At 45.9% G+C, this 20,618-nt stretch overlaps 1 protein-coding gene across 1 annotated transcript in view; it reads left to right on the forward strand.

The window, feature by feature from the left end:
* The first annotated feature begins 5,119 nt into the window (after positions 1-5,119).
* Positions 5,120-20,618, forward strand: part of LOC144682416 (coiled-coil domain-containing protein 81-like) — a 158,771-nt gene continuing 143,272 nt past the window's right edge. Inside the window, exons 1-4 of the mRNA XM_078544825.1 lie at positions 5,120-5,231; positions 7,087-7,148; positions 7,525-7,678; positions 9,369-9,625. Of these exons, the coding sequence (XP_078400951.1) occupies positions 5,120-5,231; positions 7,087-7,148; positions 7,525-7,678; positions 9,369-9,625 (585 nt within the window). The remainder of the gene's footprint in view (positions 5,232-7,086; positions 7,149-7,524; positions 7,679-9,368; positions 9,626-20,618) is intronic.

Below are 20,618 nucleotides of genomic sequence, written 5' to 3' on the forward strand. Positions count from 1 at the left end.
CAGCAGACGAGGGCTCAGGTGGAGGGGCTGGGGAGGTGGAAGGAGATGAGGGTGCTGAGGAGTTTTTGGTTGGTACCTTTATCCTCCTCAGTAACCTGCACAGCCATTGGCTGGCCTTCAGGTAGGATTGATGGGGCTGGCTGCTGGTGCACAGCAGTTGTCCATTCCAGCAACCGCTGTGCCAACAGTGTCACCATCCTGTTAAGTGTAAGCAGCTCCATTGATGTCTGCGCTTATACTCTGAGTGGAGTGATCCAGGCTACTGAGGGAGGCTTGAACTCTCATGGCTGGGACACTGCTCTTGCATCCACTTTGAGTACTGCTGCATGTTTCTCTCCATGAGATTGATCAACGTCTCATGGTCAGAGCCCCTGGGACAAAACGAAGCTTGTGACTGTATTGGACTCTTCCATTCGCAGTCTAAGAGCTCCCACTGCGTCAGGGAACTCTGCCAGATGTCCACACATCAGATGCTGATTATCCAAGAATTGTGCCCCAAAAGATGATTCTCAAAGCTCCAAGTTCCTACCCACTGGAGCATCATCGTGACTTTCCCCCTCACCTCTGACTGGGACTATGCACCGATGTCCCTGACTCTGATACCTCCTCCTGCACTCAGGTGTAGTGATGTTCACCCTGTGCCACCAACTGTACTTGCACACTACATCCCTCTGAAGTGCTTGTATTTGAGTTGGTGGAATATGGGGGTAGCATGATGTGATACCGCATCCTTGGACATCTCTTCTTCCTCTTGATGCCCAAGGGGTAATGTGGCCTGGTGGGGAGAGGGGGTGGTGGATGGTGGGTGGCGATGGTCTGAGGGAGCAGAGCTGGGACCTGTGTGAGACACAAAAGGAGTTATTTAGATATAGCCCTTCTCAAATGAACATATGAATTAGGAGCAGGAGTAGGCCATTCAGGCCCTTCGAGCCTGCTCTGCCATTTAATAAGATCATGGCTGATCTCATTATGGCCTCGACTCCAAATTCCCACCTGCTCCTGATGCCTTTTGACTCCCTTGTTAGTCAAGAATTTATCTACCTCTGCCTTTAAAATTTTCAATGACCCTGCCTCCACTGCTCTCCGGGAACAAGAGTGCCAAAGACTCACGACCTTCTGAGAGAAAAAATTTCTCCTCATTTCTGTCTTAAATGAGTGACCCCTTATTTTTAAACTTTGTCCCCTAGTTCTAGTCTCTCCCATAAGGAGAAATATCCTTTCAGCATCCATCCTGTCAAGCCCCCTCAGGGTCTTATATGTTTCAATAAGATCACCTCTCAATCTTCTAAACTTCAAGGGATACAAGCCCAGCCTGTCCAATCTTTCCTCATAAGATAACACCCCCCACCTCTCTCACCTCCAATCCCAGGTATCAATCGACTGAACCTTTTCTGAGCTGCTTCTAGTGCATTTATTTTTTTTCTTAAATAAGGAGATCAAAACTACACAGAACTCCAGATGTGGTCTCACCAATACCCTATACAACTGTAGCAAAACATCCCTACTTTTATATTCCATTCTCCTTGCAATAAACGATAACATTTCATTTGCCTTCCTAATCACTTGCTGTATCTGCATACCAAACCTTTTGTGATTCATGTACCAGGCACTCAGATCCTTCTGTACCTCAAGAGTTCTGCAATTTCTCTCCATTTAAATAATATGCTGCTTTTCTATTCTTCCTGCCAAAGTGGATAAGTTCACATTTTCCCACATTATACTCCATTTGCCAAATTTCTGCCCACTCACTTGACCTATCCACATCCCTTTGCAGACTCCTGATGTCCTCTTCACAATTTACTTTTTTGCCTATCTTTGTATCATTAACAAATTTAGCAACCATACATTTGGACCATTCATCCAAGTCATTGATATAAATTGTAAATAGTTGAGGTCCTAGCACTGATCCCTGTGGCATTTCACTTGTCACACCTTGCCAACCTGAAATTATGCCTACTCTGTTTCCTGTTAGCTAACTAATCCTCTAACCATGCTACCCACGCCATGAGATCCTATTTTGCATAGTAATCTTTGATGTGTCACCTTGTCAAATGTCTTCTGGAAATCTAAGCATAGCACGTCCACAGGTGTTATACTTTAACCATGTTGTTTGTTACTTCCTCAAAGAACTCCAATAATGATTTCTCTTTCATAAAACCATGTTGACTCTGCCTCATTACATTGAGATTTTCTAAGTGCCCTTTTTCATTCATGGGATGTGGGCATTGCTGGCTAGGCTAGTATTTGTTGCCCATCCTTACTCAGAGGGTATTTGAGTCAACCACATTGCTGTGGGTCTGGAGTCACATGTAGGCCAGACCAAATAAGGACAGCAGAACCTGATAGGTTTTTATGACAATTGACAATGGTTCCATGTTTATCATTAGACTTTTAATTCCAGTTTTCTGCCATGGTGGGATTTGAACCCAGTCCCTAGAGCATTACCATGGATCTCTGGATTAACAGTCCAGTGGCTATACCACAACACCATAGCCTCCCCATATTAGATTTTCCCCATGACAGATGTTAAGCTAACTGGCCTGTAGAGTCCTGCTTTCCGTCTCCCTCCTTTCTTGAATAGAGTACTCACATTCAATATTTTCCAATTGGATGGGACTTTTCCAGAATCTAGGAAATTTTGTAAGATTAAAACCAATGCATCTACTATTTCAGCAGTCACTTCCCTTAAGACCCAAGGATGAAGCCCATCAGGATCCAGCCACTTGTCAGCTTTTAGTTCTAATAATTTTTTTCAGTATCCTTTCCCTGGTGATCGTAATTGTTTTAAGTACCTCCCACCCTTTCACCTCCTGATTCACAATTTTTTTGGGATGTTATTTGTATCCCCTATAGTGAAGACCGATGCAAAATATCTATTCGATTCATCTGCCATCTCCCTATTTTCCATTTTTTAATTCCCCAGACTCACTCTCTAGAGCGCCAAAAGTCACTTTACTTACTCTCTTCCTTTTTAAACACCTGTAGAAACTTGTACTGCGGGACTGTAAAATCCTGCTGGTATAAAATTCCGCCCTCTGTTTTTATACTTCTAGCTTGCTTTCTCCTATATTCTAATTTCTCCCTCCTTATTAACCTTTTAGTCATTCTTTGGCTAATCCATGTTGTTAGTCATTGTGAAAGCATGCTCTGATCCACACCATTGCCTGTTACCATGCTTGCACAGCCCTTATGAGGTTAGCTCAGTTGGCTGGATGGCTGGTTTGTTCAGTAGAGTGATGCCAACAGTGCGGGCTCAATTCCTGTACTGGCTGAGGTCATCCATGAAGGTCGCTCCTTCTCAACCTTGCCCTTTGCCTGATGTGTGGTGACCCTCAGGCTAAACTCACCAGTAGCTGTCTCTCTCTGATGACAGCAGCTTATGGTCCTCTGGGACTACAATGACTTGCATGCACAGCCTCTTCCTTGCACTTCCTCTCATGACCTGTACCATTACCATCATGTGCCAAGGTGATTTCAAAACTGATTTTCTCACCTGCTAATGGCAATGCTCTGTCAACAACAGATGGCTGTTCAGGCACCCTGGCAACCTCTATGACCATCTGTTCAACAGGTTGAATGCATGTTAGCCAGGCTGATCCACTCCCAGTCCAGGCCACCTCCATGGCGTTCCTTTTCGACTGCAACAACAACGTGAATTTTTGTTGGCTTGATTATATAGCACATGGAGGAATATTGCTCTTTGTGGCATCTGTGCATCACAGTGCTCATTTACATGTATTCTGTGTGTACCTACATGAGCTGTGTACACATGTAAGCCTTAATGCTGAAGCAGAGGTATGTGCCATGTCTCACATCTTAGCTGCAGCATGCAGACATAACCCTTCCCTTGGAGCTCTGCGTGGATGAGCCAAGCTACTCACCTTGCCGGAACGCAGCAGGTCATTGAACCTTTTCCTGTACTGAATCCATGAGCATTGATGGTCTCCTGCTATGCTCACTGCAGCTACTATTTGAATCCAGACCTCCTTGGTTGCTGCAGTTGGGTTATGTTGGCCAACAGGGTACAGAACTGGTCCCCTTTTCTGGAACCCTACCACCAAAACCTGAAGGTCCTGATCAGAAAAGCGTGGGGCAGCTGGACCCATTCCTTCCCATGCGTTCTCTGCATGACATTCTATAAATGAAAATGTAAGGTGAAAAGGGTCGTGAGCCATTCAGATTGCAATGCTCTCGTTCAGCTCCGTGTGCTTATATGCACTAACCGTTTTCACCATATCATCAACAAATACTGTTATGGTGTGGTGCAGAAACTGGCTCTGTGGAAATACATGGTGTCATGTATGTTGTGGCTGTGACTCCAAGGTAGCATATTGTGCTCCACAACCACTGATAGCCCTACTGCTTTCCTTCCTCTTAGCCACACTGTTATGCCGTGACAGTGTGCAGCTGTGAGGGACTGGTCAAGGGTCAACAGTGTGGGCACATGTTGATAGATGGGTGGCAAGGGAAAATGGATGGGATAATTAGCATGGCACTGTTCATCAATCATCCACCCGTGAGTCTTGGCAGCGAACTGCATGACTGCATAATATCTGTACCAAGTAGTGGTGGCCAGACTTGAGAATCTGCTTCATGTTTTCAGTGGTTCAGAGGAGTACACTTTGATTAGGCAGCAACAGTGCCAATTCTCTCATAGAGAAAGCTTATAATGGGCCATCCATTCCAAGGTCAGCTAACAGTTGGATAACATTTACCGTTTAGGCAATTATCTGATAAAGCAATGATGTCTCCTCCGAAGCACCATTGATGACCTACCTTTCAAATGGGCTTTTCAGAAGGCCCACTTTTTGTTTGCGCCTGAGTCGCCCAACCCACTCACTACTTCCAGGATTGCCCGCCCTGATTTCTATACTAGCCTGCCCCCGGGCCGAAAATCAGAAGTTTAGGCAAATGTTTTTAAAGATTGGGTTCATGAAGCTGGGAATTCTCCTGTCTTTAAGAACCTGATCTGGGAGCAAAAATCTGGGCCAAAATATCTCCCATTTCTGGTTTCCGTCTGTGCATCTCTCCTATACCTTTTGTTTCCCTTCTTTCATTCCCTCCACCCCTTTGATTCCCCTCTTCCTCACCCTTGATTTTCCTTCTTTGCCTGCTTGTGATGACCTACTGCTTCTTAGAATTTTTCATGGACTGGCTGCTGCTGGAAACTATGAGCAAAGGTGCTTTACGACTGACCCGCAATCTTCATAAAGTAATTGCAGATATCTTTGGTAATGTGATCACATGGTTAGATGTAAAATGACCAAATCTCTTGGAATACTTTCAAGTGGCGTCATTTTAGTGGAAGAATATAGTGGACCTATGTTCAATCAATTAGTCGAAATAGTATAGAGCAGAGAAAGTGCCTAAATTCTTATTTGAAATCTCACCAACTTTTAAAAAATTCTTTCATGGGATGTGGGCGGCGCTGGCTAGGCCAGCATTTATTGCCCATTCCTAATTGCCTTGTTCAGAGGGCATTTAAGAGCCAACCACATTGCACAGTAAAAGGTTGCCACCCTAATCAAAAATTACGGACTAACCTGGACACTGATGTGAACAATAACTACTTGTATTTATATAATGGTATTAATATAGTAATAACATCCCAAAAGACACTTCACAGGAGTGTTTAAAGCAAAATTTGGCACCTAGCTGTCTAAGAAGAAAATATAGCAGATGGCCAAAAGCTTAGTCAAAGAAGTAGGTTTTAAGGAGGAAGGAGAGGTAGAGAAGCGGAGAGACTTTGGAAGGGAATTCCAGAATGTAGGGCCTTGGCAGCTGGAAGGCATGGCCACCAATGGAAAGGGATGCTCAAGATGCCAGAATTAGAGTACAGATATCGCATAGGACTGTGGGGATGGAGGAGATTACAGAGCTAGGGTGTGTCAAGGCCATGGAGAGATTTGAAAACAAGGATGAAATTGAGGCATTTTTTAACCGGGAGTCAATGTATGCCAGTGAGTACAGCAGTGATGGGTGCATGGGCCTTGGTGTGAATAAGGACATGGACAGCAGAGTTCTGGAGACATCAAGTTTATGGAGGATAGAACATAGGAAGCAAGCCAGCAATGCATTGGAATAGTCAAATCTTAGAGGTAACAAAGGCATGGATGAGGATTTCAGTAGCACATAAGCTGATGCAGGGGCACTATTGGAAAATGCCATGGTGGTAGAAATAGGTGGTCTTAATAATGGCACGAATATGAGGGCGGAGCTCATCTCTGGGTCAAATATATCCTCAATGGTGATAAAGGGATTGGCTCAGCCTCAGACAATGTAGAAAACGACTTGGGAGAAAAATCATTAGGGAATTAAAGTTAATTGTTCTTCTGTCGTTCCTCCGTTGTAAATATATTACTGTTGGGGCACCTGCCTGTTTGACTGACCATGACCTGATCGATGCTTGATTAAGAGTCTGTTCACTTTCCATTGGTCGGTGTTGCGATGACGGACGTGTGGAGCCACCAATGGTGGTGGCCGAAGCTCACGTGATGAAATGTGGTTTGAACCGGGGTAAAGTTCCTGATGGCCCGGAGCGCGGGAAACTATTCCACGCGCCCGCACGAGAGTTCCGCCTCCTCGCGCCTCACGTGGCCGCGGTGACGTCACACTAGGTAACCGAGTGGGGGTGAAAGGTCACCGGTCGCGTCTTAGCAACAGCGCTGCTGCTTAGTTGCTGCTGTGGGAGCGGTTGAAAGCAGGGGCCTCCTCGGGGCAAAATCAGATAAATAAAGCAGCAATGTTGGATACCATACAGTACGCGATCGTGGAAATCGGTAGAAACTGTTTCCTAACTCTCTCCAACCTTTCGGATGACGGTAAAGATCTGCTCAGTAACATTTCATTGAACTGCTGATAAGTCGTTCAGTACTTTGCTCCTATTTTACTGACACTAATTTGAGGAACCCTTTAATTATTGCCTTTGAAACGAATTAATTGCCCTTTCTGGAGTGAGTTCCACACAATCGAATTGCTTGTTTAATACTCGTAATATTATGGATCGGATGAACTCTAATAAAAACTTCAGCTGTCTTGTGAGCTTGTTTTACTGGTTACTTTACCCCGACTTGTTTTCTCTATTAGACATTGTGAACATATGGGCAAATGTTTCTGCATTCGTGGATCGCCACATGTCTCTCCAGAAGGTAAAGAGCTTCCTGCGCCTTGGAAATCAGATATAGCGTTCGCGGATTAAACTTATTAATTAAGGGGTAGTAAAATTGCACCTTTGAAATGGAGAAGTATTCTGTTTTCGTTACTAGTCAGAAGAATTAATACGGAAAACTGATAGTATTTCGGTTTATATTTCCTCCCAAATTCGACACTTATTTTTGTTGGTTAAAGTAAAATTTGCAAATATGTATGACAGCTAAGAGTTATGGTGTAATACTCTATAACATGTTCATAATCAATAAAACATCAGCAAGCTACGGAACTTTAACAATATATGAAAAATTAATGAGCGATCAGTAACAAAAACATCTTTAAGATTACACATTTGTTTTGTTTCATGTATTCCAGGGAGTACATATCTCAGGATTGGGGACTTTTACATTTTCACAGCAAAGACTGGATGTCGGACGCAGATTAATTTTAATACAGAGGCCAGTATTTGTGATGTCTGAAAAATTCGTGCAGATACATGGATTATCATACACAAAACAGCACGTATCTGGTAATAACTTATCTTAGTGCGTCAAGGTCAAATATCTGCCAAATAATACGTGCGATAGAATTGTAAAATCATGAATTAGGTGTAGTTTGTGACACGGCATAATTTATGCAGAAGGTTTAAAAATGTGAGATGGTGACACATTTTATCTGGGAAAACAATCCAGAGGAAAATATGATTTTGTCAACACATCGCTGTACTTTTACTACTTTTATATTAGCTTGCATTTTAAAAAGATGACACTCAAAAATCCCACGCTATACTGATGTGATCATGCAGTAGCATGAAGTTCCAGTGGTAGTCAGCATTACTTATTTGCAATGAACTTAAGAAGTAGCCTGTTTCAAGAATACCACGCCTAATTCAAGACCCCCTTTTCGTCATTGGACATACTGAGTTATTCAAAATAGCTATTGTTTAAAATAACCTTTACTTTAATTTGAAGAAATTAATTTTGTTCACTCAGTACCTCCTTGAAGTAACGCTTCCTACACTTACAGCAATAACTAAATTTTTTTTAAAATCAGCTTTAAAGCACTTTGGGATGCCCCGAGGTTCTAAAAGGTGCTGTATAAATGCACACTGATGGGGGAGTCCAATATTAGGGGCCATAAATATAAGAGAGTCATTGATAAATCCAATTAAGGATTCAGGAGAAATCTCTTTGGCCAGAGTGGTTTAGTATGTACAGATGCATTTAAGAGGAGCCTAGGTAAGTAAACACATGAGATAGAAAGGATGGAAGGATTATGCTATTAGGATTAGGTGAAGATGTGTGAGAAGAGGCTTGTGTGGACCATAGACACTTGTCTGGACCAGTAGGGCTGAAAGGCCTGTTCTGTGCAGTAGCTATTATATTGTATATAATTCAATGTAAACTCTTTTTCATGACAATATGGAGATATTTTATTTATGTAACAATATCAGTTGCATGTTTCTTAAGAGTGGCAATGTAAATTAAATATAATAAAAGACAAGTAACTACTGTATCATAGAAGTTTGTTTGCCTTCACCTTTCAGATTCATGCTAGCAGCCTCTTCACAATAATTCACTATGCTTTCATGCTGCAATGCCCAACAGTTATTTTGTGTTCAGAATTTGAAAACAAAGAATTTCCATTTTAATATGAAATAGTCTAGAGTTCTTTTACATCTTTGTAAGAGTTCCACAGTAAATCATGTTTTTGGATCTCACAGACTTCCAGCTCAAGTTCAGGGTCAGTAATTTTAAAACAAATTCACAGTTACTTCTACAACTTTAATCAAGTTGTAAAAGGGTTAAAAAAAAACTTCAGAATGATTTTTTTTAATGTAATGTTTACTAAGTTATTTTTTCTCCATTCTGTCAATTTTCTCCTTCCTTCTTGCTCCAGCCTGCTGTACTTCACCCTAGTGGGCATTCTTCACATGTATACTTTGACGGTGAATATCAGGAGACTATATGATTGCCAGGGATGATGAGGTCCAGTTTAGCCAAGTCATCCAGCATGTTCATAGATACAACTTGTTAAAGGAAGATGTTTCAGTAATTGCCTGTTATAGTATTAGGCTATAACTTAGTATATTGATTGCATATATTGTGGCAAAATTTGTGATTCGAGGTCACAGAATATCAAAGAAATCCATTGATGAATTCCTTTGTTACTAATCTTCATACAAATTTAATCAAATTTTATCATTTATTTTTCTGTAGGTGATATACCTATTGTTGAATTAAATTTTACATTCCTGGCTCTGGAGAGCCCCTATGATCGGGACACAGTTGAAGGATGCGTCAAAGAGACTCTGCAGATCATGTATCGTTATATTGCCAGTAACCGTAATGTGCATTTCACATTCAAAGATATTGGTGTGCTAACTATACGAAATAACAAGATCAAAATGAAGTTTTACAGAGACTTTCTTAACGCAATGGATGGTAGTGGAAGTTTAGTGAAAGCTCTTTCAAATGTGAGTACACTAAATATTTTGGAAAAGCAAAATATATTAGAGGAAAACTAAGTGATTGTTTGACCCATTGTAGTTGCTCTGAATTGAAGAATGCAAAACAAATGTAGCTTACAGCAATATATTTTTAAAATTGCCATGTTGATTAGCTTGATGCCAATGAGATAGCTTATTGTAAGAGCATAAGGGCAAAATGTGAGACAAAATTAATAATTTTCTGAAATAGCACTTGGCATGCATGGGGATCTTTTTCATTTTCCTTATTTTGTGCTTATCAAAGGAAAGGATGTCAGTCCTGGGGAATGGAATACCCTTTCACTTTTGGCCCCTGTGTTAACATTAAGTGCCCTGCTGTCAGGCACAGAATAATTGAAACACAAAGGGCTGAATTTTCTGGCTGGCATGCGGGTGGTAGAGCCCGCATGTCAGCACTTAAAATGTCGCACGAGCGTCCTGACGTCAGCGCGTGGCACTGCGATGTTTAGGTCAGCGGGCATGCTATGCAGCGCAATGCGTGCCCACCATTAATTAAAGGCCTTGTTAAGGCCATTAAGTCAGCAATTGTCGACGATTTTGAAGAGCCCGTCCGAACTTCGGCTCGGCGCACAGGCCCAACAAGCAGGCGGGTAAGTGATTTTTTAACAAACCTCATCCACTGGCAGGATGAGGTTTGATTTCGGATTTTAAAAAGTTTAATAAAGTTTTTGTGTACTTTATTAACATGTCCCATCTCGTGTGACATTTTCACATGAGGGGGACATGTTAATAATTTTTTTATTTTTCTATTTTTCAACTTTCACCACCTTTCAGCAATCTCCCTGAGGCACCATTTAGCCTCAGGGAGATGTGCGCTCTTTCGCGCGCATGCATGAAAGAGCGCACTCTCGCAGTTGGGGAATCCCCCCCCCCACCCGCACAGGAAGCGCATAGTGCTTCCCGTGGGGCGTCACGTTGGGCGGGCCTTAATTGGCCCGCCCACGTAAAATGGCAGCGAGGCCCGTTTCGGTGGTGGCGATCAGCTGCCCGCCTGCCGCCAAGTCGGTCGGGCCTGTCCGCCCATCAAGGGCAAAATTCAGCCCAAAAGTAAACATTGTTTGATGTTAAATGATTTTTCTTTTAAATATCTAGTACTATTTGATTTCATTTCGCTTTTACCTTTTCATTTTTTTACCACACATTCTCATTGCACTGAGAGGAATTTTGTAGGTTACAGTAAATTCTCACTTAAAGTTGTGGTTGTGTTCCTGAAAATCGTGACTTTAAGTGAAATAACTTCAAGTGAATTATAGGATCCCATAGGAATCAATGTTAAAAACTAGAGTTAGGTTCCTTTAGACATTTTCTAGCTGAAAAATACAATGTACAAGTTGAAATCTGTACCATACATGAGCAGCACTGTGCATTCCTAGCTGAAATGAAATAAAATATATCACTAAATATAAAATAAATACTGGCGTTAGGTACTTTGGGACCTGTCTCAGCAGAAAAGAAAACATTATGGGCAGAATTTTCTGGCTGACGTGTGGGTTGCGGAGCCCGCACGTCTGCTTAAAATGTCGCGCGAGCGTCCCGACGTCAGCGCGCGGCATCGCGACATTTAGGTCGGTGGGCGCGCTAAGCAGCACGACGCACGCCCGCCATTAATTAAAGGCCTTGCTAAGGCCCTTAACTCGGCAATTGACGCCGATTTTGAGGAGCCTGTGTGAACTTTGGCTCGGCACACGGGCCCAACGGGCAGGCGGGTAAGTGATTTTTTAACAAAACTCATGCACTGGTGGGATATGTGGGCTCAGAGGGGTTGTTCATGTTTTTTCTGAAGTATTTCATGCAGAAAGTGTTTTAAACTTGCCTGTGTGATTGTTACCAGTTCAGATTGATTTCCAATAGCTTTCTAGATTTTGAAGCTTCAGCTCAGCAGTCTGAAGACAGCTGCTTTGGTGCTGCTTCATGCTCTCGTCTGGACCTGGAAAAATTTATTAATTTTGCTTCCAATTTCCACCCCTCCATCATTTTCACATGGTCCATCTCTGACACTTCCCTTCCCTTCCTTGACCTCTCTGCCTCAATTTCTGGTGATACACTGTCCACCAATATCCATTACAAGCCTACCGATTCCCACAGCTACCTCGACTACAGCTCCTCACACCCCGCTTCCTGTAAGGACTCCATCCCATTCTCTCAGTTCCTTCGCCTCCGTCGCATCTGTTCTGATGATGCCACTTTCAAAAACAGTTCCTCTGACATGTCTTGCTTCTTCCTTAACCGAGGTTTTCCACCCACGGTGGTTGACAGGGCCCTCAACTGTGTCCAGCCCATCTCCCGTGCATCCGCCCTCACACCTTCCTCTCCCTCCCAGAAACATGATAGGGTCCCCCTTGTCCTCACTTATCACCCCACCAGCCTCTGCATTCAAAGGATCATCCTCCGCCATTTCCACCAACTCCAGCATGATGCCACCATCAAACACATCTTCCCTTCACCACCCCCCCACCCCGGCGGCATTCCGCAGGGATCGTGCCCTCCGGGACACCCTGGTCCACTCCTCCATCACCCCTACACCTCAACCCCCTCCCACAGCACCTTCCCATGCAACCGCAGAAGGTGCAACACCTGCCCCTTCACTTCCCCTCTCCTCACCGTCCAAGGGCCCAAACACTCCTTTCAAGTGAAGCAGCATTTCACTTGCACTTCCCTCAATTTAGTCTAATGCATTCGTTGCTCCCAATGCGGTTTCCTCTACATTGGAGAGACCAAACGCAGACTGGGTGACCGCTTTGCAGAACACCTTCGGTCTGTCCGCAAGCATTACCCAGACCTTCCTATTGCTTGCCATTTCAACACTCCACCCTGCTCTCATGCCCACATGTCCGTCCTTGGCTTGCTACATTGTTCCAGTGAAGCTCAACGCAAACTGGAGGAACAGCACCTCATCTTCCAACTAGGCACTTTACAGCCTTCCGGACTGAATATTGAGTTCAATAATTTTAGATCATGAACTCTCTCCTCCATCCCCACCCCTTTTCCGATTCTCCTCCCTTTTTTTCCAATAATTTATATAGATTTTTCTTTTCCCACCTATTTCCATTATTTTTAAATGTATTTCCATCCATTGTTTTATCTCTACCTTTTAGCCTTTTTTGATTTCTTCACCCCACCCCACCCCCACTAGGGCTATCTGTACCTTGCTTGTCCTGCTTTCTACACTTAATTAGCACATTCCTTTGATAATATCACCACCTTCAACACCTCTTTGCCCTTTTGTCTGTGACATCTTTTGGTTATCTCCACCTATCACTGGCCCTTTATCCAGCTCTACTTGTCCCACCCCCCCTTAAACCAGCTTATATTTCACCTCTCTTCTATTTTTACTTAGTTCTGTTGAAGGGTCATTCGGACTTGAAACGTTAACTGTGTTCCTCTCTGCAGATGCTGCCAGACCTGCTGAGTTTTTCCAGGTATTTTTGTTTTTGTTTTGGATTTCCAGCATCTGCAATGTTTTGCTTTTATGGTAGTCTGCAGACAGTAATCTTTATCGGGCCTGCAGCTTTCCAGAGGCCTCCATTTAGCCTGGGTATGGGTTCTGACATCTCCACTGGAGACAGCTCCTCTGAGGAGGGAGGGAGGGATAGAATAAGGAGGAGGCCAGGAGTGGACAATCAGCCTCCAGGGGAGCCACCTTTGGGAGGCCAGGCGCAGGCACAAGAGGCGCAGGGCCAACAGGTTGTCCAAGGTGGAAGAGGCCGCAGAAGACGCCACTATCCTGCTGCTAGGGTGTACAGGCGGTGAAGCAGCTACTTCAATATGACTGAGGTGCAGTGCTGAAGGAGGCTCTGTCTCTCATGGGAAACAGTCAGCTATATCTGTCAGATGATTGGCCCTGAGATCTCCCTTAACTGTGCGGGTGGATATCCCATGCCAGCGGCTCTCAAGGTCACAGTTGCCCTCCACTTCTATGCCTCTGGCTCCTTCCAGGGCTCGGTGGGTGATCTTTGCGGTGTCTCCGAATCAGCTGTCCATACTTGTGTCAAGCAGGCTACAGACGCTCTGTTCAGGCAAGCATTGACTTTCATCCACTTCCGCTGCGACCAGGCAAGTCAGGCACGGCGAGCCAGAGGCTTCTCAGCCATTGCTAGCTTCCCCCGTGTCCAGGTGCAATAGAGTGTACACATGTGGCCATCAAGGCACCAGCAGGTGAGCCCGGTGCCTTCGTCAACAGGAAGGGCTTCCACTCCATGAACCTGCAGATAGTTTGTGATCACAGGATGCTGATTCTGCAAGTTTATGCAAGGTACCCAGGCAGCTCCCACGACGCCTACGTCCTCAGACGCTCCCAGGTGTTGAGGCTCTTCAGTGCTCCGGCTCGGCTTGCTGGTTGGCTGGTGGGTGACAAGGGCTATCCCCTCAGAAGGTGGCTCATGACGCCATTCCGCCGTCCAAGAACAGAAGCTGAGGAGCACTACAATAGGAGCCATGGCACCACAAGGGCTGTGGTGCAGAGAGCCATCGGTCTTCTCAAGATGCGCTTCCGTTGCCTGGACTGCTCAGGTCTGGCACTCCGGTACCCTCCAGATCCCGTCTCTCTGATAGTGGTAGCACGCTGCACTCTGCACAATCTTGTGCTGGAAAGGGGGGATGCAGTTGACAATGAAGACCTTGACGCACTGGATGAGGCTGTACATGATGAATCCAGCAGTGGCTCAGAGGATGAGGAAGCAGGGCGATGATGAGGGGCAGCACGCCGACCCGCTACTACACCAAGGAGGCAGGGACACCCGGGACAATTTAATCCAATGAACCTCCGGCTAGCTCCACACACATCGATCAGCAGGACCAGCAATGCCTGGCGCTTCCACACGTGGCACTTAGGTGCTACATCTTCCACCTCATCAGCTGCAACTAAGGGCTTTGTACAGAAACATTAATCAAACACTCATGAGATGCCTGTGAAACATGCAGATGCAGCACAAAGGAAACACCCTCAGCCATGGTCAGAAAAGTGGACTTTATTCAGTCCAACATCAAGCACAAACGTCGCTCTGACATACATAACTATTTTTTCCCTAATCTAGGGCCAGCACAAAATCACCAGTGACATACCCGTGGAGTGCCTAACGTGCCTTATGCTTTCGTTTGCGGGTGCTACGTCTAGGTGCCGCCCCATTGGTCGGAGTGGCTTGTGAGACAGCCTGCTGACTCTGCTGTCCTGTTGGCATTGATGACCTTGGCAGGCATCTTCTGGCCCATGGAGCCTGTGATGGCCCCACCTCGGAGGGAGCGGCCAGTTCTAGAACTGGCACCTCCCCAGTTGTCGCAGCCTCAACGGATGCAACGGTCACTGGCAGAGGGGCGGAGGAGCTGCTGCCGTCATCTGGAGCGCCCTGAGAGGAGCTTGCAGCGATGACAGGCAGCTGCTGCGCCGACGTGAGGTCACGTTGGACCTCCCTGCTCACCACAGATGCATGGGCACCGAGGGGCGACACTTGGTGCCCAGAGCATCTCCCACATTGGGAATGACCACCTGTGGCCTTACCGCTGTGAGGGCTTGCAGGTCAATTAGAAGACTCTCAATCCAATCGAAGGCCCTCTCCATGAGAGTCACCAATCTCTCAGTGGAGGAAGCCTGAAGCTCTCTCCTGAGGTTCATGCCTTCACTTACACTCTGCCTGGACTCCTCCACTACAGAGACCAACTGAAGCACGCCCTCATGCAACCTTGCCAGATGCTCCCGTGCATCCTGCCGCTTGCCCTGCAGCTGCTGCATTGGTGACATCTCCAGAGGCACATCATCAGTGCTGGACTCAGCATGTGCCTGGTCCCCTGCAGTCCTCCGGCTGCTGGCGCCATCGGCACTCTCTTTCCTTGCCATCTCCTCCAGTGATTGTGAAGTGCCCCCTCCACTGTGCCCCGGGATAATAGCCAACGTTACATTCCCCACCAAAGTTTTTGTCGCTGCGCTGGTGCCTGGCTGGCTGAAATGATGTGCCGCAAGTTGCATGCCTTGGTCCTCAGGTGTGGAGGGGGGGCTCCGGACTTGTTGGGCGTGGCCATGCAGTGGTGATGCTGAAATTAACAACAAGGACAATGCATCAGTTAGCGTTCAGTCAGTAACAGTTTTCATCCCTTTCCCCCCCAGCCTCATAAGTCTCTCACCCTTCAAGAACCTAAGGAGACAAACATTGGTGGGATGGTAAATAGTCAAAAGGAGGCCCAAACATTAGACGCGCATACAGACAGGCTGATCAGATGGCCTAAGGAATGCCACATGGAATGTTATGGAGTGGGGAGAGTGCAGAGGTACCTGACCTGGATGCATGCTGGCCTGGAGAGTTGCAATGATGAGGAAACATTGCATCCACTTGCGACATTTGCCTTTGAGCACAGGAGATTGACAGGTCACATTATTGACCTTCATACCGTTATGAGGGGCATAGAACGGGTGGACAGAAGGCAGCATTTCCCTTTGGCTCAGGGATGACTAACGTGGTGGCATTTATTTAAGTTGAGTGCCATGAGGTTGACAGGTGAGGTGCTGAGGACCTTTTGGACAGAGTAATGTGGGATGCACTGGCTGAAAGGGTGGTGAAGGTACAAACCCTCCTAAGATGAAAAACGTCTTTGGATGTGCAGCAGCGATGCCATGGCATGTTTGGCCATGGGGATAGTGGTCACAAATGGGATAAGGCGACTTTGGAAGGTGCTGGAGATGCGCATCCTCAAGGGGCCGAGGGTCCGTTGTCTATGACCCACACGTCCAAGTGTATCAGTCTGTGAATGAGCAGTGTTGCAGCATTAACGATTGCAGCAACCATCAGTAGTTTGGACGGTGGGGAGACAGAGTGGATGGGACTGTGGACCTCAAGTACCTGGCTGCTGCACCCCAGCCTCGCCGACACCTGCTGCCCTGACCGCCTGCCTCCTCCCCAGCTCCATGGCCTGCTCCTCGTAGGTGGTGAGGCGCCGCAGCATGGCGTGCCCACCACCAGTCCGCTGGCGCTCCCTCAGATTGTGCTCGGTTTTTGCCTGCAGAACAGAGAAGAGGATTTATTGGGGCTGATCGCTCATGTACTCTGCACGCGCACGCCACACCCCAACCACAGTGGCCCATCTGAGGCCCCCAGTGGCTCCTGTCCACACTACTGGTGATCAGTCACCATCTCATCATCTCATCTCATCACCATCAATAAGACATGTGTTGGAGTTCTGAGTATGTGTCTAGCTGTCTCCCCTGCAGGTTGCACCCAGACTACTCAAATGCGACAAACACCAACATATTCTGCGGGGAGAACCCATCTTATCCTCAACCACTAAGGTTGATGTAAACATGGTCACTATCTGTTTACCCACCCAGCGTGCGCCAAGTGCCCAATGCAGTAACGACAGCAAGATGTGAGGGTGGGGGGGTGCTCAAAGGCTAAGGCTACCTGCTGGGTCAAATGGCCAAGACTGACATCGTACTCACCCTTCCAGAGGGCAACAAATCATTGAAGCGCTTGCGGCACTGCGTTCCGATGCGCTGCATATCGTCATGGCGCTTACAGCCACCGCCACCTCCTGCCATGCCTGCCTGGTGACGTGGGGAGCCCTCCTCCTCCCATCCCCTGGATACAAAATATCCTGACGGTTGGACACCTCTTCAAGGAGGACAGCAAGGCAGGCGTCTGAGAACCGAGGGGCACAGTGGCCCCCCGCTGGCCTATCCTGCAGCCTGCCCCCCTCCTCCTCCTCCTATGCCCTGAAAACAGCATGTCCTTCTCTGTGAGTGGCCATGGTGCACTGACTCAAGGAGGCTGCCTGGCCACTCTTTATACAGACTGCTGGTTCCCCACTGACGGTCTGAACACGCCCGCCACCGATTCGATTTTCCCGTTGTACACGGGAGTTGCAAACCACCTGGGTGGGCCTTAACTGGCCTGCCCGTGCAAAATGGCAGTGCGGCCCGTTTCGGCGGTGGCGATCGGCTGCCCGCCGGCCGCTGAGTCGGTCGGGCCCGCTCACCTGTCAAGGGCAAAATTCAACCCTATAAATTGAAACACTGTAGATGCCTAAAAGCCTATATTCATAAATAAAATAACCTTCATAATAAAATATATTTTAAAAAATAGAAGAAATGCAATATAGGGTAAATATAAATAAATGTAAAAAAAAACACTCACCAGGTGCCTGGTTTCAAGTTGACCAGGCTCCAAATAGTGGCAGAAGTTGGCCGCTGCAAGGAGCAGCTGAAGAAGTCCCAGGACTTCATTGTGAGCTGAGAGTGGGAATGGGAGCGAAAAGAGGAGCCAACTGAAGAAGTACCCAGTGGTGGCAATGGACACTGGAGACTTTAAAAGTAAGAACAGAGGGCGGAAATGGGAGCTAGGTGTAGAGGAGCTTTAAGCTTCAAGATTAAGAGCAGGAGTGAGGGTGGGAGTGGAGGGAAGAGGTACACTGACCAGCAGTGTTGGGGGAAACATCATGTGCCCATTGGGATGTGCCGACCATAGAACAGGGAGTCTGTTACAAACAACGTTATAGTGAATGTCGCAACATTAAACAGAAATATAGCCCTATTTTATGAACAATGTTAAAGTGAACAACACTGACAGAGTCATTGCTGAGGGAGGACCGACTCTTATCTGGATGTTCTGCAACCTTTGCAATGCTTTCTCCCCTCACTGAACCTGTTTCCTGTCTTATTCTATATCCTATCTTCCTATCCTTGACACCTGCACATTCTCTCCTTACTCGCTTCTCTCTCTATCACCTTCTCCCCTTTCTCCCCTTCTCTTTTCCTCCCCTCCTTTCCTCCTCTTCCCTTCCTCTTCCTTCCTCCTTTCCTCTTAGTCCTTTTCCCACCTTGGTCCAGCCATCTCCCAACTATGCTTGAACTGACTAAAGCACTTGGTCTTTAGTTCCTATGTGCAACACCTGTTGTCAAATTTTGTCACACATTTTGCTTAGCTTTTTCCACGTTAGTAATGAAAAATGCCTGTGCAAAATTGTCCTTCTGATTGCACGATCATTGGATGCCTGTTGAGGATGTTTCTGGACCTGTTTTATTCCTAAAGCTGCTCAAGAAACTATTGAGCTTTATGTGAAACGTTAGCTTTTAAATTTTTTAGACAAAAACTTTAATAGCTTATATATTAATTATGACCTTGAGAAGTAAATATTTCTGGTTTTGGGTAGTCTTCTGGCTGTACCACAGAATCCTCAAGATTCCTAAAGCTACCCTCTGTCCTGCTCCCAATCATTTTGTACTCATTATCCTGGAGCTCTGGTGTTAGCTCCACTCCCTGACCTGATCCCTATTGTTCTAGCTGCTCTCAGAATTCAAATGCCTGGAATAAAAGCTGGGTTGTAGAAGATCAGAGGGATGACCAGGATAGGTAAGCACAGGTTGTCCACCCACCCCAGACCAAAAGAAAATTGAATGATTTACAGCAGGCATAAGGGAGACAGGCGGAATTAAATAGAAGATAATGGGACTGTGAATTGCAAAGATATCTGATAGCTTGCCAGCAGTGGGTTATTGGAGGATGGCTAGAAGCAGTGAGGAGATGTTTGGTCAGACCTGTGAAGATATCAGAAAATGCTGGAAACATTCAGCAGATGAGGCAACACCTGGAGAACGGAATGTAGTGTTACAATCTTGGTAGAGACCAGTAACTTTTAAAAAAAGAAATTTGAACTCCCAGTTAATAACTGAAAGATTTACACCACAGAATTTCATATTTTAAACAAAACATTTTACGATTCAAGCGTTAAAGCAAATTCTACCAATGTAACACTATATTTCGTAAACACTTATACTTTAAACCCGAAAATCTCAATAGCACACACCTTGTTCTACTTTTATTTCCACCCAAGAGTTCCCCTATACTTTACAGGATCTTGAGGGTTCCTTTGCTGCTCCTGGGACCAAAGCAAGGTGTGCCACAACTCTCAGGAATTTATTTTGATTCTCCTCTGTGAACCCACTATTCTACAAGGTATGAGATTTCTTGGAGTCCTTCCACTAGTGTCCGGCTAGGCAATTTTATTTCAAAATTTCACGATTGTGGACTCCCCAACTCGACCATGAGCATTACTGCTTTCTTGCTTAGTGACTCCAAATCAGAAAATACTCTTGGGGCATAATTTTTACCTCATCAGGCGGGCGCGGCAGTGGCTGCAAAACTGACACCGCCCATGATCAGGCCCCGACTGTGAGTTCATGCTGGCTGGCCAGTGAAATGGTCAGTGCTGCCTGGTGGGTTATGGAGGAGGGCGAGTGCGGAACTCAGCGCAGGCATGGAGGAGCGCGCAGTGAAAGCTCCCTGAAGGCACAGAGCTGCCTCAGGGAGCTGATGATTCCTAGCATTCAAACACTCGCCCGATGTCCTCGCATGCTATTTCACACTCATGCATGTCAGGCATGCGCCCGCATGCCGAGATGAAAATCCAGACCTTGGTTTCTGATAGCCCTCTGGGACTGGTCTACAGCACCTGGCAGATTCTCTCTTTGCTTGCCTTACAGCTGCTTCCAGGCGACTTCAACTGCCTGTTTACTATGAGAAATAACACAAATATAACCCAAAACCAAAAAAAAACCCCTGCAATCCATCCCCGTGGTAAAGTGTCACACCAGGAATATCCCAGATAGTCGTTTGGCAGTACAGAATTTGAGTATTGCTGAAAAAAGAGACTTTTTTTGTTGAAGCTTTTTGTCTTGCACTCATCAGGACAATTTGCAAAAATACCAAATGTAAAGGGAACAACAATTTATACTGCATGAGAAGAGAGTGCTGATTGGTTGGCAAGTGGATGCTGATTTGTAGAGGCATGGCCACGGAGAATGCATCAGTTGATCGTGACTGAAAGTTAACTGCCAAGCATTGTTATGAAATTTAAACCAGGCAGCTTGACTCTGATTGATCAAGGCCTTCCATGAGGTGTGAACCAGCGAATTACTGTCACTTATTTTGTTTAGCTGAAACAGGTGGACTGTGCGTACATGTTCTTTCTGTCTGCAAAG

The sequence above is a fragment of the Cetorhinus maximus genome, chromosome 7, assembly GCF_964194155.1.
Source record: "Cetorhinus maximus chromosome 7, sCetMax3.hap1.1, whole genome shotgun sequence".
Classification (NCBI taxonomy): Eukaryota; Metazoa; Chordata; class Chondrichthyes; order Lamniformes; family Cetorhinidae; genus Cetorhinus; species Cetorhinus maximus.